General features: G+C 51.8%; 11 protein-coding genes across 11 annotated transcripts; 6 read left to right on the forward strand and 5 right to left on the reverse strand.

Moving 5' to 3' along the window:
* Positions 1–35: 35 nt before the first annotated feature.
* P153DRAFT_358884 (uncharacterized protein) lies at positions 36–1,471 on the reverse strand (the record flags this gene model as incomplete). The annotated part of the gene is made up of 4 exons (XM_033666835.1): positions 36–548; positions 615–917; positions 967–1,077; positions 1,130–1,471. 4 exons carry the CDS (start codon positions 1,469–1,471, stop codon positions 36–38), a joined length of 1,269 nt encoding a protein of 422 aa, XP_033521664.1.
* An 836-nt stretch (positions 1,472–2,307) lies between these two features.
* On the forward strand, positions 2,308–3,125 carry P153DRAFT_368588 (uncharacterized protein). The gene has a single exon (XM_033668547.1). It carries the CDS (start codon positions 2,368–2,370, stop codon positions 2,959–2,961), a length of 594 nt encoding a protein of 197 aa, XP_033521665.1. The 5' UTR covers positions 2,308–2,367; the 3' UTR covers positions 2,962–3,125.
* Positions 3,126–3,609: 484 nt separating this feature from the next.
* P153DRAFT_296014 (uncharacterized protein) lies at positions 3,610–4,604 on the reverse strand (the record flags this gene model as incomplete). The annotated part of the gene is made up of 2 exons (XM_033664062.1): positions 3,610–4,109; positions 4,166–4,604. The coding sequence occupies 2 exons, from the start codon at positions 4,602–4,604 to the stop codon at positions 3,610–3,612; spliced, it is 939 nt and encodes a 312-aa protein (XP_033521666.1).
* Positions 4,605–5,440: 836 nt separating this feature from the next.
* P153DRAFT_344776 (uncharacterized protein) lies at positions 5,441–8,428 on the reverse strand. The gene is made up of 2 exons (XM_033666065.1): positions 7,827–8,428; positions 5,441–7,779 (listed from the first exon to the last, which is right to left on the reverse strand). Exons 1-2 carry the CDS (start codon positions 8,030–8,032, stop codon positions 5,925–5,927), a joined length of 2,061 nt encoding a protein of 686 aa, XP_033521667.1. The 5' UTR covers positions 8,033–8,428; the 3' UTR covers positions 5,441–5,924.
* Positions 8,429–11,420: 2,992 nt separating this feature from the next.
* Positions 11,421–12,353, forward strand: P153DRAFT_368591 (uncharacterized protein). Its single transcript, XM_033668548.1, has 2 exons — positions 11,421–11,884; positions 11,945–12,353. Exons 1-2 carry the CDS (start codon positions 11,740–11,742, stop codon positions 12,238–12,240), a joined length of 441 nt encoding a protein of 146 aa, XP_033521668.1. The 5' UTR covers positions 11,421–11,739; the 3' UTR covers positions 12,241–12,353.
* Positions 12,354–12,375: 22 nt separating this feature from the next.
* On the reverse strand, positions 12,376–13,521 carry P153DRAFT_344781 (uncharacterized protein). The gene is made up of 3 exons (XM_033666066.1): positions 13,238–13,521; positions 13,067–13,126; positions 12,376–13,012 (listed from the first exon to the last, which is right to left on the reverse strand). Exons 1-3 carry the CDS (start codon positions 13,446–13,448, stop codon positions 12,861–12,863), a joined length of 423 nt encoding a protein of 140 aa, XP_033521669.1. The 5' UTR covers positions 13,449–13,521; the 3' UTR covers positions 12,376–12,860.
* A 142-nt stretch (positions 13,522–13,663) lies between these two features.
* On the forward strand, positions 13,664–16,241 carry P153DRAFT_368594 (uncharacterized protein). Its single transcript, XM_033668549.1, has 5 exons — positions 13,664–13,814; positions 13,871–13,910; positions 13,967–14,347; positions 14,422–14,876; positions 14,925–16,241. Exons 1-5 carry the CDS (start codon positions 13,754–13,756, stop codon positions 16,193–16,195), a joined length of 2,208 nt encoding a protein of 735 aa, XP_033521670.1. The 5' UTR covers positions 13,664–13,753; the 3' UTR covers positions 16,196–16,241.
* A 190-nt stretch (positions 16,242–16,431) lies between these two features.
* Positions 16,432–17,158, reverse strand: P153DRAFT_377535 (uncharacterized protein; the record flags this gene model as incomplete). Its single annotated transcript, XM_033669741.1, has 2 exons — positions 16,432–16,862; positions 17,071–17,158. 2 exons carry the CDS (start codon positions 17,156–17,158, stop codon positions 16,432–16,434), a joined length of 519 nt encoding a protein of 172 aa, XP_033521671.1.
* Positions 17,159–17,516: 358 nt separating this feature from the next.
* P153DRAFT_295534 (uncharacterized protein) lies at positions 17,517–18,646 on the forward strand (the record flags this gene model as incomplete). The annotated part of the gene is made up of 5 exons (XM_033664037.1): positions 17,517–17,865; positions 17,916–18,147; positions 18,205–18,275; positions 18,331–18,422; positions 18,479–18,646. The coding sequence occupies 5 exons, from the start codon at positions 17,517–17,519 to the stop codon at positions 18,644–18,646; spliced, it is 912 nt and encodes a 303-aa protein (XP_033521672.1).
* A 1,524-nt stretch (positions 18,647–20,170) lies between these two features.
* Positions 20,171–21,693, forward strand: P153DRAFT_358892 (uncharacterized protein; the record flags this gene model as incomplete). Its single annotated transcript, XM_033666836.1, has 5 exons — positions 20,171–20,519; positions 20,579–20,765; positions 20,840–20,934; positions 20,991–21,496; positions 21,544–21,693. 5 exons carry the CDS (start codon positions 20,171–20,173, stop codon positions 21,691–21,693), a joined length of 1,287 nt encoding a protein of 428 aa, XP_033521673.1.
* An 886-nt stretch (positions 21,694–22,579) lies between these two features.
* Positions 22,580–25,692, forward strand: P153DRAFT_344789 (protein transporter SEC23). The gene is made up of 8 exons (XM_033666067.1): positions 22,580–22,883; positions 22,938–22,956; positions 23,006–23,117; positions 23,169–23,463; positions 23,513–23,998; positions 24,049–24,553; positions 24,603–24,819; positions 24,867–25,692. The coding sequence occupies exons 1-8, from the start codon at positions 22,788–22,790 to the stop codon at positions 25,465–25,467; spliced, it is 2,331 nt and encodes a 776-aa protein (XP_033521674.1). The 5' UTR covers positions 22,580–22,787; the 3' UTR covers positions 25,468–25,692.
* Positions 25,693–25,759: the final 67 nt, after the last annotated feature.

The following is a 25,759-nucleotide window of genomic DNA, read 5'->3' on the forward strand; positions in this document are numbered from 1 at the left end:
CAACACACCCACCTCCTTACCCGTCATAGTTCAATCTACCCCTGTCCCAAAAACCGCAGACACGGATACCTCGCGACCCGTCTCGGCCACTCAACACACCCCCTCAAATGCATCGGCACACTCCCATAGATCCCCTCAATCCAACCCAGCACCGCAGTCGGCGCCTCGATGCCCCGAAAGCCCACCCTCTCGAGGTACAATATAGGCGTGAGAGTGGCCTGGATGGCGATGAAGTGCGCTAGAAGAATCAGCGCGACGCTGTTGTCCGGATCGATGAACGTCTGGAACTCATCGTGTGTCCATTTCGAGGGCGTGTTGTGCGTTGCGACGAAGGTCGTGTAGGCTTCTGCTGGGTTGGCGTAGGCGCTGGAGATAGTTTGGGCGAGGAGGTCGTGGTATGTTCGCTCTGTGTCGGACATGGCTAGGTGTTTGACTGAGTGGAGGGAGAGCGTGGCGAGGTCGAGGTCGGCGTGGTTGATGTGGTTGAGTTGGGGGTTTGTGGCGATTCGGTGCTTGATTGTTTCGAGGTGGGTGTCTTCTGAGAAGGTCTGTCTGTGTTAGATTGCTCGACGTATCCTAGATTGATCAGGTCGATGAGGAGCTGGACTACTTACATGGAAAACAGAATCCGGGCTGGCAAAGCCTTCGTCTCCAGCGATTAGGTTGCACCCCCTCACCATCGTCAAGTACTCGGCGAGCCCATCTTGTAGGTGGCTCGATTGGAATGCAAGGGCTATGGCGGCGGCCATTCTCGCATCCCTCTCACACCGCGTCCTCGGTGGAACTGAGAGTGCTTTTTTGAGTGACTTGACGGCCAAGATGCGGTGCTGAATTGCTTGTTCGGCAACGCCAGCGTTTGAGACAGCATCGAGATGGGATGCAGCTAGAGCGAGAATCGAGTGGATGACATACTCGTACTGTAGAGGTTAGCTGAATGTCTGGTATGAGCTTGAACAGTCTACGTACATTGTGTGCGAACGTTGGGATCAGATCTACCCATATCCTGTCGCCACCAACTGGCAAATGTGGATACGCAGTGATGAGGAAGTGGTGGAACAGGCGCATGTCGGACATAGACTGTAACAGTCAGAGGCAGGCCGAGCTAACTGGAAGCCCGAGTAGTACTCACGAACGTGCCGGGCGTTGAGCGCCAACATACAACTTCATGCGGGCGTGGAGAGACTGGAGATCGTTGCATTGATTGTATTATATTGACTGGGTATGCACACTGCAGTCCTGCCTTGACGCAGTGGTGGCAATCTGGATGTTTCTCATTACACTTGATCCTTCGCCTCTTGCAGTTGAAGCAGCCTCGCCGCGACTTGGTGTGTCCCTTCCTGGGTATCGGCTTTTGAGGCTGCCGTGATGTACCACCTAGTCGGCAATCCGACAGTGTGGGAGAGTCGCCCGAAGAGGAAGTGGAAGAAAGGGAGTCCTGCATACTAGGATCTTGGAAAGCCAGCCAGGACATGAGAAGATTAATGCGCGATCCGCGCGCAGCCTTTTCCTATGATAACATATATCGCTCCTGCCCACCAATGTGCTGTAGAACAAGTATGAAATTTGGGGGCTTAGACCAGGAGCTGTGAAGCGACCCCGCAGGTAGATGGTCAGGGGGAGACCAGGTGCAGCAGCTGAACAACCTTGACTCACAGCCTTACGATAAGTTTCCAGAATTCCGACGAATGGGATAGGGCTTCTCTTGTGGTTGTAAGATCAAAGTCGCCGAGAGAGCCAGTGGTGTATAGGCATCTGTTGATCGCCCATTCGGAGGGCCTCACCGGTGCGGCCAACGGTTGATGGCTTGAATGGCTTTGCGCCCATTGTACGTCGACCTGCAGAGCTGGTATGCCTTGCGACTATTTCGAGGTGATTTTGCGAATGGTTGGTCTAGCCGTCTTGGCCGAGGGGTATGGCGTTCCTCTTGCATCGTCGTCGCGGTACGATGAGAGGATCGATTTCTCAGATGTCTAGCACTTATATCCATCTGTTTGGCTGGTTATTTTTGATTCACACTGTGAGGGCAAGCGTCATCAAGCAATATGCTATGAGTCGATATGAACTGGCAATCCTCGGAAGGGCGTTGTTTATGACAGCACAATACTTAGTCGAGTCACTTTCGGAGAGAAACGAATGTATGAACAACACATCAACAGCACATCAAACAGGGTGAAGAGACACGCATGTTTTGGTGTACTTGTATCCCTGATGTAGTGATGTTGGATGGCTGCGACCAGATGTCTGGAACAACGCCAAGGACCGCTTGTAAACGACCAATCCAGGACGTTTCCCTCCACAACCCCACCACCTTCCCTCTATATCTGGGCGCGACACGAGGTATTTCTGCCTTCAAGCCCAGACTAAAACATGCCTGTTCTCGAGGTGACGCAGTTGCGTTTGAACAAGCTTCGCGCAGACGATCCAACATTGCTCAAGAACCTATCAACCGTACGGGACAAACTGCAGACCAGCTCGCAGTTCTACAGTTGCATCCAAGATCCCACCCTACTCTATATTCTCGGTATTTGGCCCTCTCTAGCTGCACATCAGGAGTTCCTGGCCTCTCCTGCGCGAGAAGAGATTTTGGGCCCCCAAGAAGAGATGCTCCAGTTTCAGTGGACGGTGCATATGGAGTTGGATGGTATGAGTTCGTTGCCACTGGATGCGCCTATTTTAGCAATCGAGAGATTTAGCGTGGATGGGAGTGCTGTGGAAGCGTTCGAGCAGGCTGCTATGAGACATGCGCAACATGGCAAAGGCAACCATTCGTTCAAGGTTGCACATGGCTGGCAATGTGACGCAACGGTGGGAAGTCACGAAGCTCTCGTTTTCAGTGGATGGGAGAGTACACAGGCTCATGTTCCATTTGCAACTAGGCAAGAGGGCAGTGCAGCTGTCGAGGAAGGATGCAGGAGCATACTCGTTCATCATGCCTGGAATGTAGAGCGGCAAAGTGCATGATATATAGCTTTGCAAAAGGATCCGATCTTTGGTAGCACTTGTGCAGAATACCCTGTATCGGGGCGGGACTCCTTCGGCAGTAAGATGTACATACGATACAGACAACGACTTGACGATACTGGTTGCTGGCTTTTATGTGACTATCCCGTGTGTCGATGTCCAGGAGAGGATAGTGTGCTACTTTTGCAGACACTGGCGGTCAGCTACGGCGTTTGTGTAAAACATGAATGGACCTCGACAGGGAAAGAGTAAGGTAGTATGATCAACGATGCGTAGACACTCAGTGATCATCACACTATCTATCCTGGACGGATGGGTCGCCGTCATGCTGGCTTAGAGCAGTATGTGATCGTAACTATCTCTCGAATAATGATGTTTGTATTAATTAGTGTTATGTTGGAGTCTATTCTAGGGGAAGGTCTTCATAAATGCAGTCTTCCCGTGTCGTGCCGAAATCTGACAGTACTTCAAAATGTAGTGCTTTACCCAATCTAAAATGTGATCAACGCCTTGCTCGCTCGAAATAACGGGAATCAAAACGCTAATTCCAAATGCTTACTACGCGCACCAAATTATCTTCAGTATGGCGTACAATACGTTGCATCTTGCGATGTTGTTCTATTGTGGCTGTCAAACTTCCTAGATATTCTAGGACCGCGGCGGTGTAACCACCTTGGGTTCACCAGCTCGCATAACAGGACCATCCGTAGCAATCGGGCCATCCATTTGGTATGCCTTCTCGCTGCCCCTCTTACGTCCCGATTTGACGTCGCGTCTGCTGGCGCAGCAGCAGCACAAGCTCATCTGCACAAGCCACGCAAATATGGCAAACGCACTCGCCACCCACATGAAGGCGAACAGGGTGGTGCCAATCGTTGCGCCGATGTTTAATTCGTCCACACCGCCAATAACGTTGCGGAAGATAACGAACATAACGGTTGCGACGACGGAGGCGACGGTGATGATTAGGGCGTTAAGAAAGGCGAGGATGGCGACGGGGAGCGCGAGCCAGCGGGTGTAGACAGACAAGGGCATGAGGAACGCGAGGACGAAAGAGAGGACGGTGCCGGTGAGGAAGAGGCCAAACATCCAGTTCGACGCAAACTTGATCAGGTCCATGATATCGTTGATGTTGGCGGGGAGTTGGACTAAATATCAGTTAGACAAGGATATATCTTCAAGTTGGAGAGGACCAATAACATACTGGTAGCTCCAGCGAGCAACTCATTAGTCAAAATTTCGACGACATTGAACCACCAAAGTGTCTTGGGCTTGGAGCAAAACACCACGCCCTCGTTGTCGTATCCCGAGCAGTATCCCCACAGCCCAACCTGGTAGAAGTCATGAAGACCCAGGGTTTGCGCAATCGTGTTGATGAGACCGGAATTTGGTACACTGGCAGGAACAATATCGGAAAGATCGAGTTTGATAAAGTACCAATTTCTGATAACGGCTTTGTTGTAGGTGCCGCCAATGTTTACGAGAATGAGGAAAATGACGGAGAGGATGAGGAAGAATGATGTTATGAGGGCCCAGGTTTTGCGCGTGCGCGTTGCTCTTTTCACTTGCTCCTTAGAGAGTTCGGGTACGACTGTAGGAGAAGATGCATCGGAGTCGGCTCGCTTGCGGGAGAAGAGGCCCATAGTTGCGGTTTAGTGGTCGTCAATGTCAAAGTGAGAAGACAGGCGACGAACGGCGCAAACAAACGGAGTCTTAAGTGAAAATAAACTAAAGTTTCAGTCGTGGAGTCGTCTGGGGACACACCCAACTTCATACACATGGCATGGAGCTAGGCCACAGATTTTATGGAGATTATGACGTTATGTCTGACCCTGAGGAAGGCGCGGCGCCTGCGCATCGATGACACGAAAGCCGCTAAATGAAAATAGCAGAGGCGTCGGACCGTACAATCAGCAAACAATTGGCCAGCCAGGGACTAGCGCGTCCACTCTGTTGCAGAGCCTCCTGGTTAACCTGACGCGTCCATGAGGCTGGTGATAACGCTTTAGCCATCGTGTATGGTTACGCGTAGGTGGTTGTGAGGTTTTCGAGGCTGTGTAGAGATAGTCTCCAACTTCTTCAATATACTGTACATGAGATTCTCACATGGGTAGGGTCGGTGACCCGAAAGAGGACCCGATGATCGACGTGGCGGAAGCGACGGAACAAAGGCAGGGCGCCAAGGCATTGCTCATTTTACCCTCAACAATCAACAACCGGGTTGGGGTGTTTTGCATGTTTTTCTTTTGTATGATGCATGAGCTTGCGTATGATGCAAGGCCGTTTATTGCGAATCTGTCGGCTCTTTCCGGCGTTGAATCCCGTCCCTGTGAAGGTGGTGATAGGGCTGACAAAGGAGCGTCGTCCCAACAACAGTTCTAAGTTTTAGACAGCATCTCATGTCGAAGGCAACCAGGACACACTTACGCAGGGCCAGAATATCACTCAACAATCACAAAAACGGCGCAACAAGCACTGTGTAACTGAGAATTCCTTTCATATTTTCGTCTATATGTACAAACATCCACAACATCCACGCTTCTCACTCTTGGTTTCTCTGTTCTTCCTCAAATGACTACCTTCACAAAATAAAAATTACACAATTAACGCCATGCCTTCCCGCTAACCGCTATACGAGCCAAGAGAGAAGCATCTGCGTGCCACGTGTGAAACGTTTTACCGCAATCAGAAAGGGAAAGAGAGCAAGAGAGTGTCTATACAAGGTATCGCAAGGGGCAGCGAGCAATGTAGAAAAAAGTTGAAGAATAAGTAAACGCACGCTATCTATGCTATGCTGCTTGAAGAGAGTCGTCATGTCCGCGGTGAAAGGAAAGAGGCATTCGATGCGACCTTTTGGCTATGGAGAGGAGAGCAGCTCAACCAGTGAGCCAAGAAGGAAATGTTGATATTGCAGTCAAATGCGCATGAGAATGGTGTAGCTAGCAAGCAGACCCCACCAAGGTTTATGCCTTACTGACCAAGCTCATCTGAGGTCGGAGCTGGCTCGCGAGATCCTCCCTAGTAGTGACCATCTCCTTTGGTATCCTGCTCACACGATTTGCTCCACTGCGAACGGCGAATCGGCCAGTTGCTGACATGCCAGAACGGTTGGAACGGATGGAACCAGCATCAGAGTCTCTGGAGCCCTCGTTCTGGAAGCGTGGCGGGGGTGCGAAATCGAGAGCAGTGAAAGTGCTCGACTGGCGAAGCAAATGTGGGCTTGGCATGACAGGCAGGTCATCGTAAGAGCCCACCAAAGGCGTGTGCGGTCTTACTGCAGGGCTGAAAGGCCTGGGGGCGCCCAAGGGGCTGTCAGGCCTCATACCGTTCTGCCTGTCCCTGTAGGAGACAGGTGGCGCGAAGTCGTTCGCATTGAAGACCATCGAGTTCTCAGTCAATTTGGCAGGCGTAGGCAACGAAGACAGAGCGGCAGGAGGTGGCATGGGTTTTCTTGGTGTTGGTGCTGCCATCTGTCCGCTCATCGACGACATGTTTCGCGGTGGGAAGTTGCGCGGCGAGGACATTGGGCTTCCCGGCCCATTCGGGGTGAGGGTGCCAGTGTTGCTTCGGAAACGAGGGGGTGCGCGTGGGGGAGGTGTCATGGCACGGCGGGTAACGGGCTCAGCAAACGGAGCATTTGGTCGAGAGACGACGAAAGCCTTGGATTGAGGGTCGAATACGGTACCGTCGAGGTACTCTGAGCCATAGTCCTCGACGTAATCCGTGTAAACGTGACCTCCAGCGGGTTCGGGCTTAGAGTCATCGAAGTACTCCTTGTAGAAGGATCGGATACGGTTTGCACGCTGCTCGGGGTTCTCCTCGGGATCATCAGACGGTGGGGGCATAGGGCGCAGGCTCATGGATAGACGGTTGGTGTTTCCAGCAGATTCGTCAACCGCAAGGCCATTGCTCTGTGGGCCACTGTGCTGGGGGCGTAGAGGTGCAGGCGATAGAGGACCCTTCTCTTCCGTGATCTTGCTAGTGCTTTGACGAGGGGACGGTGGAGTGACCTGGAAGGCGTCGCCATAGCTAGAGGTGCTGATGATGCTCGTGGTATTGCCGTTCTCATGAAGGATAGCCTGCTGTGACTGAATGCGCGCCGGAGGGAAATATGGGTTCGTTGTCTGGACGGGCGACTTGGATACTTGTTTGTCAGTGGCTGTAACCTCGGGGAAGGTGATGGTCGGGACAGGGTTCCTGGTGTCCAGCGATGTAACAGGCAGTCCGGATGAAGGCGAAGTTCGTTCCTCGAAGCGCGGGTTCAACGGGCTCAGGGCAACAGCCGTTGGGTCAGGGAACTGCAATTCGGGGGAGCGTGTGCCGTCGGGAGACAGAGATTGGCCACGCATGGCTGGAGAATGGGACATCCTCTGCGCGTTCTTCAGCAGGCCAAGACCGTCGGTTCCTGTGCTCGATGTCGTGTACAAGGAGCCATTATCGCGTCCGTATGCCCGATTGCCACTGCGCATGCTCTGGCCGTCGTTCATGAAGGTGACAGGGTTGTAGGGGTCGTGCGGGTCGTGGGTCGATCGAGAGAGCGAATGCAACGACTCTTGCGAGCCGTGCAGGCCAACAGGCAGGATATATGGGCTTCCGTGCTCCAGCGATATGCCGCGCCCGTGCGCTTGCTGGAGCTCCTTCTCGATGTCCTTGATGGACATTTCAGGGCCTTTCTTTGCCCCCACAATGCCTCCTGCCTTGGGCTCGACGCCGAAATCGAGTGACTTGTACTTGTCCTTGATATCTTCTTCCCGCTGCTTCTTCTGGTGTCTGCGATGGAGGAAGAACATGACGACTGCCATTCCACACACGGGTACTCTGCGCAGTGTTAGAGCCGTCAGGGGTAACAGAACAATTCAACATACGCTATGGCAAGCACAATTGCCAGTGTGGGTGTCTGTGTGGGCTTCGTGCAGCCAGCGTCGCTGTCGTTTGTGCAAGTCGAGGCGGCTCGGGCTGCGAGCGCGCGTGTTGCATTCTCCATGAGGGTGCGGCTGCCTGTGCTGGGCACGTCGGCGTGCGCATGCCTCCTTGCATGGTGATGCATGTGGTTGTGGTGGTGGTGTTGCATGGTGCTATGATCTATCTCGCGCCCGTTCACGTATCCAACGCGGCTGCTCAAGCTTCCAAAACAATAGCGATCCTGGCGGTGGTGGTCGACGGCGATGTAGGCGCGTGCAGCTGATCAAGATGGCGATTGCACGAATATGATTAATAGCAACGTGAGGTCGTTATGTGGCGGTTTGGGGTAGTGTCAGGACTGAAACTATATGCACGTGTACGGCGTTGGCGGCGGTGAAAGAAGCAATAGCGACAGCGGAGCCAAGTGTGTCAGATACAATAACAAACGCTCTCCAGGCCCAAAAGAATGACTGGGGTAAGGTGAAGACTGCGGGCGTGGTGGAGGCGGATTAGAAACGAACGACTGCCCACGAGGTGAGGTGAAGAGAGAAAAGGGACTTGGGCGTGAGGAGTAGATGAGGCGCCGGGCTCCTGCGAGGAGGCGGGTGGAGTTCTGACAGGCCCTTCTATTGGCCCATGCGCAGCTCAAGCCAGCGAGTGAAAGGCCTCCAGGATGGGAAATAAAGCGCAGCCACACGTGTTTGACATTCATTCTGCCCCCGCGTGCACTTCAGACTCGCGTTCATGTTATTCGCGGCCGTCTGCTGCTCTCCACACATCTACTGGCACTTCCACCTCGTATCTTCCCAGCATCACATCACACTGCCGACAACAGATCTCTGTCTCGCTTCTCAGGAGTCGCGGTAAAAGCCTCGTGCGACCTAGCCGTTTATTTAGAAACAGCCATCTGGTTGCGGTAAGATATGGTCCAAGCCAAGCTTCATAAAAGCGTGCTACTGCAGGAACCATCCGCTTGACACGCGCCCATTGGCTGTACGGTCCAGACCATATATTATCCGCAGGGTCCCGGTCTCATGCTGCAGGCCACACAACGACACAACCGAAGCGCCTCTCCTGAACGCCTCTTGATCTAATGTGTTCGCAGCTCCAATTCTTGTGCCTTCGCCACTCACCACGACCACCAGCTCAAAGTTCTTCACGTCGCCCGTCCCACAGACTATTCACTCGCGTTGGGTCGAGCATCCACTTCCCCTGTCCGATAAAGTGGATCTTCGGTCCAGAACTTGCACGGTCTGGGAGCCCGAGTCGGCCTCATTTCCCACTTCCTCGCGGGAATTGTGCACGTCTCAGCGCGGAGAAGACTTTCCATGCATCCGCACTGCGGGACGTTGTCATATCGCCGGTCATCTCCTGGTAATGCGCGAGTTGTGAACCTTCCCGTCGCGATAAAGACTTCTCCTATCCATTCGTCTGCGCGTGCCACGACTAGTGAACCATGGTCCCATTTTGGCTCTACTCAACACAAATGCGTCTTGCCGCGTCACTTCCCTCGACGCTTACCTTTGTAGCATGACGCATGGTCTTCGGTCGCTATCATCGGCATACCGTGGCGCAACAGGGGCAGCCTTGCGCATAATCTCACATGCGAGAACACGCGCAGGATTAGCAAATCTCGTTGAACCCCGGGGATCGTCGAGGGCACTCCCTTCATCAATCTCAAATTGCCTTTGAATAAGTTTATGATCGCATGTCGTCGGTGGCAAAACAGGTTCCTGGTCGCGGAATCAAGCTGATCCGTCTGTCAACGATGCACTGAGTTACTAATTAGGTATTATGTGTTGTGTTGTGATGTTGGGTGATCGCATGCTTCATCTACCTGCTTTACGTCGAGCCGTGGAACAAGCGATTTGCATGCATTGGATGTAAGACTGTTGCTTGTGGAGTACTCTTTGACGACGTGAAGTATTTGTATGCTCTTTTGCACATTCGATAGGCGATGCTACAACAACAATCACTGCGTAAATGCATACAAGTCTCAGCCTAAACACACGAACCTATCCAACCAGCCTTGCAATGACACCTTCTATCGTCTTCTCGTAGTCCTTACCTCCCGTCGAATAGTCCCCGCCCCAGCTACATTTGACTCTATCCTATCCCTCACCCCCCACAAACTATCTAATCTAAAACTCCACATGCACAAACAGTCTCTCTTTCGCAAGCTCTAACTAAGCATCGCTAGAAGGCGAGGACAGCCCGCTTCCTAACCCTTGAAATCCTCTACCACCACGGCTGAACCTGCCGTCGCAAAACTTAGCCGTGATTCTGACCTTCTTGAACCTGTCTGCCAGCGAGGATCAAGTCAAATGACGGTGACACAAACCGAGTGTCCAAAACCCTCACCCGTAAGGAGGTCATATGTTCACACAATCCCCAGACCAGAACGACGCGTTGCCATGTACTCATGTGCCATGAGTGCAGATAGCGCTCTGATGTAGAACGGTGCGAATTTCAAGACTGCCAATCCTTCATGCGTGACGCTGTTTTTTACTACTAGTAGTCTCACAGTCTGGATCTCACGCAAGAGAAGAGCGTTCTCATAGCGGTCGAGGTTAGACTTGGAACCATGTAGGGAAGCCAAGGCAGTGAAGAACTTCTGGTCAGGAAGCCCAGGTTTGTGCTTTATTATGAGCAGCAAGGCCGAAGCTGGATAACCGAATGTGATAAACTGATGGTGTGCTGATTCCTTGGAAGTGTGGTTCTATATCGTGCTGCGGAGTTTTTGAGGCAGGGAGGAGATATGTGGTATTTCTTGTCGTGTCTATATACTGTTAAAAGTGCTAGGAGCGGGGTGTTTCCGACAGACTGCTTTACTGGGCGAAGCAAAGAAGTGTTGGAGAAGAAAGGAGTTGACATGCTTGCGATTTAAGGTTAGGAATTCTACGGAAGTGTGAGTTGGAATGGGAGAATATTTTCAAGTTTGTCTAGCCTTTTGAATACTTCAGCCTTGAGTTCTTCCTACGACGGAAGCAGGTTCCATGGTTCCTGAGAATGTAACTCTACCCTTCTGGACCTATAATACCTTGACTACCTAATATATACTCTGTTGACCGACGAATAGAAATGGTATCAAAGAAAAGAAACTGTACCTTGACCCAATAGTAGAGCTTTCGGTGGAGACATGACTGGAATAATCAGGGTTGATAGACTGATGTCTACAAAACACGCTCTTTATAATCAATCTTTGATCAGAAGAAAACAACATCTCTCTTCGCTCAGCAATTGTACCATTGATGTGTACAACAGCCTGCTTTAGAGTATACTTGGATTATAAGTCATGTCCAGTCAGCACATATTGAAATGGTATACCCATGTGTTCCCCAAAACAGCAGGTAGGATGTGTCTTGTGAGCCTTTAGATACTTTGTAGCCTTTGAACAATAGGAAGCGATCATTGCCGTGGATTAAACATACAACAAATCTAAAAGCAGCCTAAGCGCTGGTGGGCGAGTGGTAGTGAAGTGTGACGAACAAGTCGGAAGTTCGGGTTCGGGAGACGAAGCGATTCGTTGCCATGACGCAGTTGCAGCCAACCAACCACCACCGACCAGCGAAGACGTACATACAAGGTACACGCGACACCGCCTGCAGCAAATCCGCTGTTTGCCCTCTCTCTTCTTCCGTCCGCCACACCTTATACGACGATCCGATTCACCACTGGCCCCACGTTTGTCGCTTCACACAACTTCTGCAAGGAGCGCCCCACCCCGCCCGTTGTTCCTACTATCCTGCAATTTGACATCGTTCTTAAACGTCCGCTCATCTCTCAACATCTGGGTTTACGCGCACAATCGCAAATCCAAGAAACATGGCAACTCCTCAAACGGCGACTCCCCCGCGGGGTAGTGGTAGTAGGACAATGGAGGCACGACCACAGCCCGTCCTCCGGCTGTCCGCACCCTCTGGCGTGCTGCGATTGCGGGCCGAACCATCGGAGCAGAGACACATACAGTGGGCGGAAGACGTGATAGACAACGAGGGTATGGGGAAGAAGTCGTCAAAAGGTATCCTCACATCATGATACTACTCACCACCCGCATGGAAGTGCTGATGCGCCTGAACAGTATGCTGCATCTACCACAAGCCCCGCGCTGCCGACGAATCTTCAGACGATGACTCCTCGGATGACTCTTCGTCGGACTCGGACGCGGATTCGGAACCAGACAACAGCATGGCGCGACCCAGTGGGGGTAGGGATGGGCAGCGGGGACGCCGACCACTCGAGCACCATCATGATCACGACGATTGCGAGCATGTTCACAACCATGGTGAGGGTTCTGCCAACCCAAAGAAGCGCAATCGACCTCGACGAAAGCCCAGTCCGAATGCGTACGAGAAGATGCCCAAGAACAAGAAGTAGACTGTGGATATGCGCACCTAATCAACGACTTCTACGGTGGCATAGCACTTTGGGCAGACACAAATCGAACTGCCCAGCATCTGGTTTTTCGCGGCTGTTATATTGGCGAGGAGTTATGGGAGTCCTTACACACAGAAAAAAAAAACACCAAATCATTACTTGCACAGCGGAACGGACAGACTTAAACAGTCTAAAACTGGCGCATCAATGTCTCGATGCTAGATAGTAGACGCATCACTGCAGTGGGCAATCCACGCGATTGGGAATTATGTAGCAAGATGCATTGCATCTGCACTCTCGCAAATCACCCTATACTAGCATATCAATCACTGTTACCTCCTACTCCACTTCCATGCCTGATGCAAAGTCTTTTCTTCCAGTCACAGCTTGATGTCCTGAAAGATTTTCATATGTCCGGACTAACTTCACCTGTACCTTATCGTTGGGCCGGAGTGCATAATTCCCTCGTATGCATTCAAATCTCCAGCGATCACTGCTTCTCGCGAATCGGAGGGCGCTCGATATTAGCCGTAGCCAGTCGCTTCGTCCAGCTCTTCTTCCGCATTCCATTCGGTGCATGCCCCGCGGCGTCAGAAAACACGTCTCGCTTGCACGCTCGCTCATTCAGTTGCAGCTGCTGCGCTGGCTTGCTCCATGAGCGCAGGGGCGTGCTGTGTAGGGATGCGGACTAGTGTTTGAGGCAGTGGTGGTATGGGCTCGGTATCTTTCTCCAAATCTTCTTGTGGTTCTTCTTTGGGCTTGGGAAGTTTTGCTGGGTTCATGATTAGACGGGTGGATGGAAGTGAATGCATGTGAAAAGGCTTACTGGATGCCATGTTTATTGCGCGAAGGACGTTGTGCCAGTTTGAGAGGACTGCCGCGACGGCTGGGAGGAAAGCATGTCAGCATCGCGTTCATACATGGTCAATCATGACCTCTTTGATACATGTACCTTCTCAGGTGGGTATCATGTGAATGTATGTGGGGGTTGACGTACCTTCTGTACCATCTGAAAGAGTTTGGAGCTTCTCGGCCAACATTTGCATCTGGTCCGCCAAACCTCCACTCAGCATTTGCAGGTCTTTGAGGTTTGCGAGTTCGGCCTTCTTCTCTGCAATGCGCGCCAGTAGCACAGGAGAATATTGTTGCGAGCCGCCCATGGACTGGTTGCGGGGATGCGTCGGGAGCGGGCGCGAATAGTTTGACATGCTTCTTCTCTCTTTTCTATACCCAATCTGCTTGGTACAACGGTATTCTGTCCAAAGTCGCAACGTGATGTTGCTGCAATGAATGAACGCGCCCGATGCCCCACACACGTGCTCAGGTGTCGAGGGTCCACTTATTTCCCCCTTGGGCAAGGCGTGCTCGGTTGCTGGGTAAACAACGCCCTGAAGCTTTTCGATATGACGATAACGACGGAAACAACGAACGACGCCGAGCTTCAACGACCGCGACAACGCATTGTGTGCACCTTGGACACTATAATTAACCCCGACATACCTATTCTCCGCTGATGGCGCGTCTAAATGAGCCGCCCGTCGCGCCGCAGCCGTCGGCAGAGACGATCGATGTTGGTATGTTGCATCTTGGGGGTAGAATCGACGCATTTGCTGATGAAACACCTGCGCAGTCAAACGCCGCTTTCTGAGACAGAATCGCGAGCTGGCAAAGTACGTGCATTGTGTGAAATGACGTCTTTGATGATGTAGGGCTAACGCGTTCCCAGGACAAACTCACAACAGTCGATCCGCATACGCAGCCTCGAGAACGATTGCTCGCGTCTCCTAGCCGAGAACCTCTCTCTTCGCGAACAAGTCTTGCGTCTGCATAATGCGGCTGAATCGCAGTCAAGTCGCCTTTCGTTCGAGAACATCGATGCCGTCAAAACACAGCTTGAGGCCAAGCTGCAGGAGCTTGGAGGCATGGTCGCGCAGCTGGGGCAACTAAAGAAGACGGGCGACCGATCACGACGGAAGAGTCAGCAGCTTGCGACGCGACGCAGTGCAGGGGACAGACAGTGGAGAAGTGGGCTTGGCCTGCAGGAGGTGGAGAACCAGATGTTGCCCACCATCGCCGAGGGGAAACACTACCCGAGACGTACTATGGGGTACGTCTACGATCTTTTCTTTTTGAGGAGGGGCATATGTTAAAGAAGGAGGGGACATGACTAACAAACGACAGTGCGGATGAGCTTGAAGAAGTATTGAACAACCCCGACAGCCAGTCACCTGACATTGGACCACCGCCTGTATCACGATTTGAGAACGAAGAGCCCATTACTTTCGACCCCAGTCCCATTACCCAAGAGCAAGCCGACGAAGCTGTCGATGATGGAGAACCCGCGCTCTCAGCCAACCTCGAAACGCGTAAGAAGCGAAGAGAAAGTGGACCGAAGCTCAACATTCGCCGCGTATCTGTGTTCGATTCGCCGCCCGAAGAGCTGCAGGAAGAAGCCGCCAAGACCGCTCGGACAGGTTCTAAGCGGAAGTTCAGTGTGCGGGAGGATGAGGACAAGCCACAGGTCAAAGCAGAGCCCTTTGCGTTTAGCAGGCGAAACGTCTCAAGTGCTTCGGAGACTGTCGCAATCAACGAGGAACCAAGGCTATCTTCCCCAGAGCGGCCTGTTCTTGGAAGCAGTGAGTTGATCCAGTTCCTAGCTTTTGAGTTGAGACTAACCTGCTCAGAACCTGTCAATACCGACCCAGTGTTGTCGCCTAAGAAACAACGTTCGTCTATTCAAGAGAAGTCAGACAAGCTAGACAAGCCAGAGAAACCCGAGAAGAAGCTCCTTCCTAAGCCTCGCGGTCGAGTCCGCCTCAACATTACTCGCACTATTACTCCACCAGAGCTGCCAATGTTATCAATGCCAGAGCCTATACCAACCGCCGAGATCAACCTCGATTCACTACCACCCAAGACGCCCTTTGCAGATGACATATTCTCTCCACCCTCGACAGAACCATCAACATCGCGACCAGAGAATAAGGACACACCACCTCCGGGCGATCTGAGCTCGGCCGACCAAACCGGTATGGCAGGAAGACCTGGACGAAGGGCGCGTCCGGCAGTTAGTTACAAGGAGCCTAGTTTGAGCACGAAGATGCGACGCCCAGATGCCAAACTAGTGGATGCGGTGATAGACCGCAGGACGAGCGTGGAGCCTCAAACAGCACCTTCGACATGTGGGAAAATGGATGTCAAACGCGAGCCAGGCGAAGAGCTGAGTTGGAAGCCTGTTCCAGTTGCTCCTGGGCGAGGAGCTGAAGAGGAGATGGAAGTGGGGAGTCCATTGAGGCAGAAACTGGACCGACGAGAAACGAACCAGGACTCGAAGACTGCGTCTTCGACTGAATCGGAATTCAGGTCGTCAACAGCTTCCAAAGCAATTTCGGCGCTCATCAACGAGACAAGCATAGCGAAGCGAAAAGCAGCAGCCGCTTCTGCCCTGAATACGGCGTCTACCAAGGCCACAACCGAACCCACCGAATTAATATCCCTGCCAAAGAGGGACTCAACAGTCAAGCAAGAAGAAAAAGAAAAAGACAATCTCGCCATCTTCGACTTTACAGACTCGTCCCCCGTCGAACCCGCAAATCCCCGTACACGCATCAACGAACTCGCCAAAGCAGCACGGAATGCCCGCCGTCATTCTTCCGTGCCGACATCATCTACTACCGACGACCGCAAGACGGACGGAGCGCTACCATTACTGCATAAGCGCACAGGGAGCGGGACCGTGAAGAGCACAAGTACAACGAATTTGGCAAAGAGCACAACAGCTGCGAGATTAGTGGGTAAGGAGAAGAAACCTGGTCTGCCAGCTAGTGGGGACAATCTTGATTCGAAGCCTAATGCTGATGGCGTGGCGGAGGATAGGGATGAGATGAGAGCGGCTGCGACGAGCAGTCTCAGGCAGGAGAGGGCGGCGAGTCGGCGGAAGAGCATGATGATTTGAGGGGTGTGATGTAAAAGTGTGCGACGCGGTGTTTTGAATCAGGCGTCTGGGATGTCTTAGTGCGTTTATTGGCAATGGCGTTGAGGGATGATACCTAGACCGCGCTTGGTTGCGCGTTTCTTCAATCAGTGTGTTTCGTTCATTCACGAGTGTACGGTCTCGGATACATGGGTATCTCATGGAAATGATAGCTATCTTTACTCCCCTTACTTTCGACCAACTTCTTCTCCCCCTCTTCATATTCCTTTTGAGCGATACCGCAAGCGCTCTAACTCCCCTAAATCCATAACCCTCAGTTCCCGCCTTGCCCACAATATTGTTGTCAAGATCAGACCTGGTAGGTATCCGCCCCCGATCATCATCCCTTCGCTCCATGCTCGGCGCTGCCACAACTCATGTACAGCTAAAATCCCACATACCGCCGCATTCATAGGGACAATGTATTGCGCCAGCAAATCCGCGATTTCCTCAGATATATATGGTGTTTGTATCCTTCCTGTAGTCGCCGCTTGCTCCGGTGTGGACACAACGTTGTATCCGTAGCTCCCTCTGTTTATCGCCTTCCCTTTGTTGCGTGCGGTGCCTGGATCTGGAGTTTCGAGGATACCGGGCTTGATGGGTGGGAGGGGGAGAAAGTAAAGTGTGTACGCCGTCGCCAAGAAGCTCGCTATTGTCGCGACACTTGGTATTATTGTGGAAGCGCTGAGGAGGCGGGGGAGGTGGAGGAGCGCGGGTGCGAGGGGGAGGAGCAGCAATGTGAGGGTGTAGAGGCGCGTTGCGGATGTGTCGTGTGTTGAGAGCGTGGAGATGAGGTCGTTTTGGTCCGTGGGAATGTTAGTTTGAGGTTGATGTAGAGTGCGAGAAGATGAATGTACCTTGCTCGTCCATGCCCTGCTCTACAGCGTCTTCGTCGTCGGATTCGGAGGGGTATTGGAAGGTGCGGCGAAGGCGTGTTGCTGCCATTTGCGCGCAAACGTTGAGGGTGATTTGGACGATGCTGGCGAAGAGAAAAGGAGTCTGCGCCTGAGATGGCTTTACCAAAGTTAGTTTGAGTAGAGGTGGTTCCTTCTGTGTGACATGTGGAGGAAAGTTGAGCCACATGCGATGACGATTCAGAGCTCCAGTTTGGACCCTGGATTTAGCGCGCCAGCATCATCCTCTTTGGGAAAGGGCCTTGCATCCTTTCAGGGCGGACTTGCTGGACTTCTACACTAACCCTGCACGAGAACCCTCAACAGCAAATCACAAGCGTTGCGGACCCGGATACAAGCCAGACTAGAGCGAAGACCTTTGCGTTAGCTTCGACGCATCGGCACAAGCAATGGCTGTTCTTGACGACTGTCCCGGCCTCAAAGCGGAAATCATCGTGTACGCACAACCGCTCGAAGAGTATGTCGATGAGGACGAGGAGGACCCACCAAAGACGGTAACGAAGTATGTCGAGGCTCAATCTGGGGCGGAGTTTGCTCTCAAGTGGAAATTCAGCACGCCGTTTCCCACTCAATATGGCGTTCAAGCTGTAGTGCACATAGATGGTGTGGCCACGTACAACACAGTGATGTGGCCGGAGGACTTGCATGGTCGACGCGGTTTTGCCAACCAGGGTGGCATTTTTGAACAAGACGGGGTTAGATTCATCCAGAACTATCGCTTCACGGCATTGAACATTGGTAACTATAAACACAATCCTGTGATCCTGGCGGGAGTTAACATAGGTTAGTCGAAGAATCAGATGGCCCAGTAAATCTGGAGAATGTCCGGAAGGATGTCGGGTCGAAAGGCTGCATTACCCTAACTTTAAGATTCATCACAAACATACGTCGTTCAGGTAGTCCAAATAAGGCGCGAGGACAGGCCCCATTGTCAGCCATGGGTGCAGTTCCAGAAAAAGCGTTGAAAGGGGACGCTCGCTCACATCAGACTACGTATGTAACGAAACACTCGTCTTGCTGGTCAACGACTTATCAATACTCAAGCTTCGGTGCACCGAAGGTAATGGAGCTAAGTAGGCCTCGGGTGCGGTACGACAAGGTCGATAATGAGCCGTTCGCTACCGTCGTCTTTAGATATAGATCCCTAGGTGAGAGTCAGGTTTTTGATATCTCTTGCAAACTTGCTAACAGCGAGGTCAAAAGCTGCGCTCAAAGCACTTCGTATCATCCGGGATGTAGAAAAAGCGAATAAAGTTACACCTACGATACCGCTTCTCCTGCAGCGTATGCGGAGGGTATGTACAATCCACATGACAGATTCAAGCGTAGGGCAAACTGACACACGCAATAGCGAGAAGCAGAGAGGCGAGACATCAAACAAGAAACAGGTATCGAGCGACAACCCAAGCGTGAACTTGTCGCGGCGAACGACAATGACGATAACGACGAAGTGACGGTAATCGAGACAAGGTGTGTCAAGCGACCTCGTGGCGAGCCAGAGGTCATTGTGCTAGATTGAATTTCGGAGAATGTTTCGTACGATGACACAAACAGAGCACTATAGGTGGATGCATTCTGACTGTGTTTCCAGGAAAATATCCCAGTAGTCTGCCAATATGTGGTACAGCAGCTAATGCGCGTGCAGCATCTGCCGCAAGTTGGGATCTTATATGACGCAAGCGTCTTGCAGGATTGCAACGTAGAACTATAACCCTCAATCATATAACCTTGGATCCCCTAACCTATGCGATGTTGGCCTGTACGTTGGCATCTGCCTTCATTAGACACCATGACTGCTTTTACTGATACGCCTAGCCTGGAGGAGCCGAGTAGCACCCACACTGCATGCGTTCTCTGTCTGTGAGTGCCGGTCAAGGATGGCTTCGTTCGGATCTGGTCCAAGAACATAGAGCCCTTGCTCTTCTCCCGCTACTTGGCCATCCAAGAGCCTCTGTTACGCTCATAGAGGTATTAGATGACTTAGGCGTTGTATCATGAGAAGTCTAGAGGTTGCCTCTATGACGCGGTTCTGGGTTGGACTATGTGCAGCAAGTTCACACTTGGTAGGGGTCTGCATGGGTAAAATGGTTGACCTGTACAGCATCAAAGGAGTTGAGCTAGTATGTTCGGAAGCTCACACCTCGACATTTAATTTGTTTTCATCCGCCTTTTGGAGGATTCCTGGGGTTGCTCTCTTACAAGAAATATTAGAGATGTCTCGAGATTACGTCGACACCTTTTAGCTATGAAGCAGCATCATTGTGGGCTACGTCTTGCGACTCCAAGTATTTGTGTTTATACTTCCTTTTTGACACAAGGCTAAACTTCGTTCTACTTCGTGAGTCCTTGTACAAACCAAAGCGCGAAGAGCTCTGGCTTTTGCGACTTGTATCCACCAAGCTGCCGTTTCCAGTGTTTCTCATACTGTTCATGTGAATCACGAGAACAGTGTTAAGAATGCAGGCCATGACGAGGACGTCGAGATCGAGCCGGAACCCTCACCGTGGGTAGCACAAGGAGATCGTGTTCGGCTGATGGACAAGGTTTTGGACATGTGGGGGAGGCATTGGAGATTCTAATTTTTGACCATCGGGTTGGCAGGATATCAAGCGTGAAATCGTGAATCAGCTCTTGCTATCTTCTTTTTAATACAAACGTCATGTAAATCCAACATTGAAAAGACGTATCAACTTCAAACAAGCCACTCTCTGCAAGTATCACCTCACTGTGATTTTGGGTCATCTCTTATTTTACCCATCTATCATCAAACCACCTGAGGATCTTGGGATTCTTTCACTTCTACAATATATCATCAAATATGCTATGGGCATGTCAAACTGACTCTCTCACCACATGGCTTTACCACTTTGCCTACGCTGCAGCGTCAGAAAACCTGCACCTTTACTTATAATCTTTGGACCTCGGAATCCCTTGGAGGTCCGGATCGCCATTAGTATATGAGTCTCCTCACACTCCCACCTCTGCTCCTATCCACCTCTCTTCCTAATTACTCGAGTTCCGCAACAGCACCTACAGCGACAGCATGGCTATACACCCAGTCTACCCAGGCCTCACGGTACAGGTCACTGTCAACGACCAGCCACTCCCCGAATACGACGATGAAGACGCTACTACCGATCCAAAGGTCGTCACAAAATACCTTGAAGCGCAGTCCGGTACGGAGTTTGCGATCAAGTACACCTTCGCGGAGCCTTTCCCCTCCAGCAAAGATGTTGGTGTATTCATCTATGTTAACGACAAGCTATGCAATGCGAGTCTCATAAGAAGAGTAAAATTGTTTGATCCAAGCGGTCATACAAAAACGGGCGTCAGGACCCAAACAGATAACGGCTGGGTACTGCACCATTTTCGCTTCGACGATCTGGTCATGTGTATGAAACCCCATATATCGTTTTCTCAATTCACCTTGATGCATATTAATGTGCGACAGCCGAACAAGAAGATTTTGAAGTCAATGAAGAGTCCATGCAGAATTTCAAATCACTTGGAGTTCTGGAGATTGACTTTGAATTTGGCACAAGTGGAATAAGAAAGATTGCGAAGTCGCACACAATCCAGGGCTACGACACAGTGCCTGAGAGTGCAGTGAAAGGTGACGCGAAGTCACTCAAAGTTGGGTGAGTCGATCAGATGATAGTACACAATGTCGTTGCCGAGTATCCAGATATATCGGGTGACTGATCTACCTCAGGACAGGCACGCAGAAGAAGATCAATGGTCCAATATCTCGAAAATGGAAGGGTGATGGCATGTTTGCCTCATTCGCTTATCAATACCGTTCGCGAGGTAAAATATTCTCTCTCGTCTATATCTGCATACACAAAGCCCATGACATTCTACAGCAAACCTCGAGGCTCTTCACATCATACCTTGCGCTTCGAGCTCAACACCAGACCCGAACAAAAAGCCCGCCGTTGCTTTGTTAGAACCTCAACCCCGTAGCTCGACTCCTGTTCCTCAAGGAAACATCATCGACGCCACTCCAACACCACAAAACCTCGCCGCTCACTCCGATATGCCACCAAGACGTCACTTAGATATTGCGGCAGCAGATCATCAGGAGCATATAACTAGTGCCACACCGCCATCACGACAGCACAATTTCACGCCCTTTCCTATTGTCTCACCAAAACCAGAACTGCGCGACTCAACACCAGCTCGCGAAACGAGTGTCACCATAGCCGAACAAGCACCCCGAGAGCGAACCTTCGCCCCTCCCATCCACAATGATCAAGATGGTCTTACCGACGAAGACGTGATCGCTCTCATCAAGCACCACCGAGGAAACGGTCACGGTCTGGCGGGTCAGAGTCGAAAGCGATTGCTCGTTCTACTCAAGTATTATGAGGTAAACATATTACATAGCAACTGTTCGACTTCACTCACACAACATAGGAGAAAGACATAGACAACATATCCGTCAAGCACGAACATGCTATCCGTGGCAGCAGCGTGGCTCAGATCAAGCGCGAGCACGATGATGATGTTGTGGTACTCAAGAGCAGGAAGCGTCAGAAGGAGACCATTGTCTTGGACGACGACTGAGTATGGCCAAACTCTAGAGACTAAGACGAATGCGGGGCCATATCTAGCTTCAGTTATGATATGAAGGCTCGCGCGGAACCTAGACAGGCGGAAAAGCTTTTGCTTGACATAGCTCGATTTTGAAGCATTTGGGCGTTTAGGATTGGGTATGATATACTTCGACACTGGCATGCGGAGATGCCCTGCCCTCTCTTGCGAAAACCGTCTTCTTACAAGCGGACGGGAAACACGGATCAACCGGATAGACATTCCAAACTTGATGTTTATATTTCTCTGCATGGCAAAGGGGAACATACGAGAATGTGATTTGACAAGACAATTCCATCCATTTCTGAGAAATAAGTATTATACTTATGTGATCTCAATGAACCTCTCTCAACATTGCCACCTCGTCAAACTACTGAGGTTGTAGTGCATCCCGTAATCACTCTTTACGGGAGAAAAAAGCAAGCCCAGACATTTGGCCAAGCAGGGACTTCAAACGAACATCACTAAAGCGCATCAACCTCTTTGCACATGCAGCGATGTCTATGCAGCTGCCTAGAATCACATCGTTGATGATGCGATGCTTGGTTTAATGAACACAACGCGTAAACGTAGGTATGTGACCTCTGCTGATTCCCAATCTATCAGTATACTCAGAATGAGTTTTCCAGATCGGGCGCCCAGCCATGGGCCTGGTCTCCTCTACGCGCAGCGCGAAAACAGGCTCGTCATTGAAGAATCGAGGCTGCCGTTAAGTAGTGTATATTGCTGGCGGTGTGAGGAGAAGAGAAGAGCTGCGGGAAAAATCGAGGTTTTGAGGGCGGTGGATAGTGCTAGACTGCTTTGGGCTCTAGTTCCAGGATGTTCAATGTGGCCGCATGGGCTCCGTCACCCAACAGCACCACGCGGAGAGCTCTGGGAACGTAGCATCTTCGCCCACAGCTGCAGCCTTGAGAGAAAGGCGCGCGAACACGCCTATTAATTGCACACTCACCTCGCCATCTTCTTCGCTCCTGCGTCTGCCCCGCGAAATCGAATTGTGGGCGCCCTCGGTCCCACCACGAGATCCCCTACCCCAGACACGACACGACACTTGAAAGAAACACACCATGGCCGACTTCGAGGCTCTCAAGGACCAGTGGAGTGAGGTTGAGGACAGAGATGGCGTCCGCCTCAGCTGGAACACCCTGCCCAGCTCGCGCATGGTACGCCCCGCGCCGCCGTGTTGAATATGGATGGAATGCTGATCTGTGGTGCAGGAAGCTTCGCGCCTTGTTGGTGAGAGCTAGATGTTGAGATGTAGTTTTATGGTATCTGACTGCTTTAGTTCCCATCGGCGCTCTGTACACGCCATTAAAGGAGAAGACAGACACCCCACTGCTCCAGTATGAGCCAGTATCTTGCAGGGCACCCTGCCGCTGTGTCCTCAACCCATTCTGGTATGCGATTCTGAGAGTAGACTCCCAATGCTAGAGCTGACAATGCCCTAGCCAGGTCGACATGCGCGCACGCGTGTGGATATGTCCCTTCTGTCTCCAGCGAAACCAGCTGCCCGCGCACTACAAAGACATTTCTGCGGACCAGATTCCTCCCGAGCTCCACCCAAGCAGCACCACCATTGAGTACCGTCTCCCTCGGCCAGCAGACTCTCCGCCCATATTCGTCTTCGTTGTGGATACCTGCCAGGAGGAGGACAGCTTGAAGGCACTCAAGGACTCGATCATCATGAGCTTGAGCTTGCTCCCACAGTACGCTCTGGTTGGATTGATCACATACGGCACCATGGTAGGTGCAGGGAGTCCGATATTGAGGAAGGTTGGCTGACACGTTGCAGTGCCAAATTCACGAACTGGGTTACGCCGAATGCGCCAAATCGTACGTCTTCCGCGGCAGCAAAGACTACAGCTCGAAGCAGATCCAGGATATGCTGGGCCTAGGTCAGATGGCTCCTCGCCCAAATATGCAACAACAGCCCGGACGGCCTATGATGGGTCCCCCCAACCCGGCTGCTGCGCGCTTCCTCCTGCCCGTGTCGCAGTGCGAGTTCCAGTTGACAAACGCTCTTGAGCAGCTCCAGAGAGATCCCTGGCCGGTTGCGAACGACAAGCGCGCCTTGAGATGCACAGGTGTCGCGCTGAGCGTTGCTGCGGGTCTTTTGGAGACAAACTTCGTGAACAAGGGAGCCAGGATCATGCTCTTCAGCGGTGGTCCGGCTACCGAGGGTCCTGGTATGGTCGTTGGTCCGGAGCTGCGAGAACCCATTCGATCGCATCACGACATCGACCGCGACAATATCAAGTACTACAAGAAGGCACTCAAGGTAGGTCTCCGGTAGCAGGCACGAGACCATACAATTTCTAACGGACGCAGTTCTACGAGACCCTCGCCAAGCGCGTCGCACACAATGGACATATCGTCGACATCTTCGCGGGATGTCTCGACCAAGTTGGTCTGCTCGAAATGAGAGGACTTGCCAACACCACTGGTGGTCACATCATCCTGACGGATAGCTTCACATCTTCCATGTACAAGCAGTCCTTCGCTCGTATTTTCAACAAGGATGGGGAAGACAATCTTCTGATGGCCTTCAACGCCAACCTTGAGGTTCTGACCACGAAGGAGCTGAAGGTTACTGGTCTCATTGGGCACGCCGTCTCGTTGAACAAGAAGTCCGCGTCTGTGGGTGAGACCGAGTGCGGTATCGGTAACACTTGCGCGTGGAAGATGTGCGGTATCGACCCTGATTCCAGTTACGGTATCTACTTCGAGATTGCCAACCAAGGAGGTCCGAATCAGATGCAAGCTGGTCCACAGAAGGGAATGATGCAATTCATCACACACTACCAGCATTCAGATGGTCAATACCACTTGAGAGGTTAGTCTTACCCAAACCACTCACCATGACACACACTAACGAAACGTAGTAACAACGGTTGCCCGCAATATGAGTGGACCTTCCGGCGACCCCGCCATCGCTCAATCATTCGACCAGGAAGCCGCCGCCGTCCTTATGTCAAGAATAGCAGTGTTCAAGGCCGAGGTTGACGATGGCCCAGATGTTTTGCGATGGGTTGACCGCATGCTCATCAGATTGTGTTCGCGCTTTGCCGAGTACAGAAAAGATGACCCAACATCTTTCAGGTACGTGTCATGCCAGAAATTTAGTTGGTACGTGCTAATGGCTGTAGGCTCGAGAAGAACTTCACTCTTTACCCGCAGTTCATGTTCCATCTCCGACGTTCTCAGTTCTTGCAGGTTTTCAACAACTCGCCTGATGAGACCGCTTTCTACCGACATGTTCTGAACCACGCGGATGTCGGCAATTCGCTCATCATGATCCAACCTACCCTGGACAGCTACGGATTTGATCACGAGGGCGGCCAGCCTGTGTTGCTCGACTCGACTTCCATCCAGTCCGAGACTGTCCTGCTACTGGACACTTTCTTCCATATCCTCATCTTCCACGGCGAAACCATGGCCGAGTGGCGCAAAGCCGGCTACCAAGACCAAGAAGGATACGAGAACTTCCGGACACTGCTCGAAGCGCCAAAGGAGGACGCCAAAGACCTCATCCAGGACCGCTTCCCGCTGCCCCGATTCATCGTTTGCGACGCCGGCGGCTCGCAGGCCCGTTTCTTGCTCTCCAAGCTCAACCCGTCCAATACACACACCACCACCGGTTCGTACGGCGGCGTGGCACAGACAGCGCAGACTATCTTCACGGACGACGTCAGCTTGCAGACGTTTATGGACCATCTGATGAAACTTGCGGTCACGGGCTCAAGTTAGAAAAGTGAGCTGTCTATGGAAAATGACTTTCAGCCCGCGTGGACTGCGTATTTATAGCGAGATGTTGGAAGACAAGGACTGGCGTCACACTTTTATTTAGTGAAGGGGTTAGAGGATGATGATGGGTTGGAGGGTGTTTTGACGGCCGTTCACGATGGCTGGTTGGTTGTTGGGGAGCGGATGCGTCAGATTAGCTGTACAAACTATATCATTGCTTCTTGACACATTCACATTCACATGATTTTTGCTTGCTGTACTCTCTCTTTAGTCCGATAAAGTCATTTGAAAACGG

The sequence above is a fragment of the Dothidotthia symphoricarpi genome (assembly GCF_010015815.1).
Source record: "Dothidotthia symphoricarpi CBS 119687 unplaced genomic scaffold P153scaffold_15, whole genome shotgun sequence".
NCBI lineage: Eukaryota > Fungi > Ascomycota > Dothideomycetes > Pleosporales > Dothidotthiaceae > Dothidotthia > Dothidotthia symphoricarpi.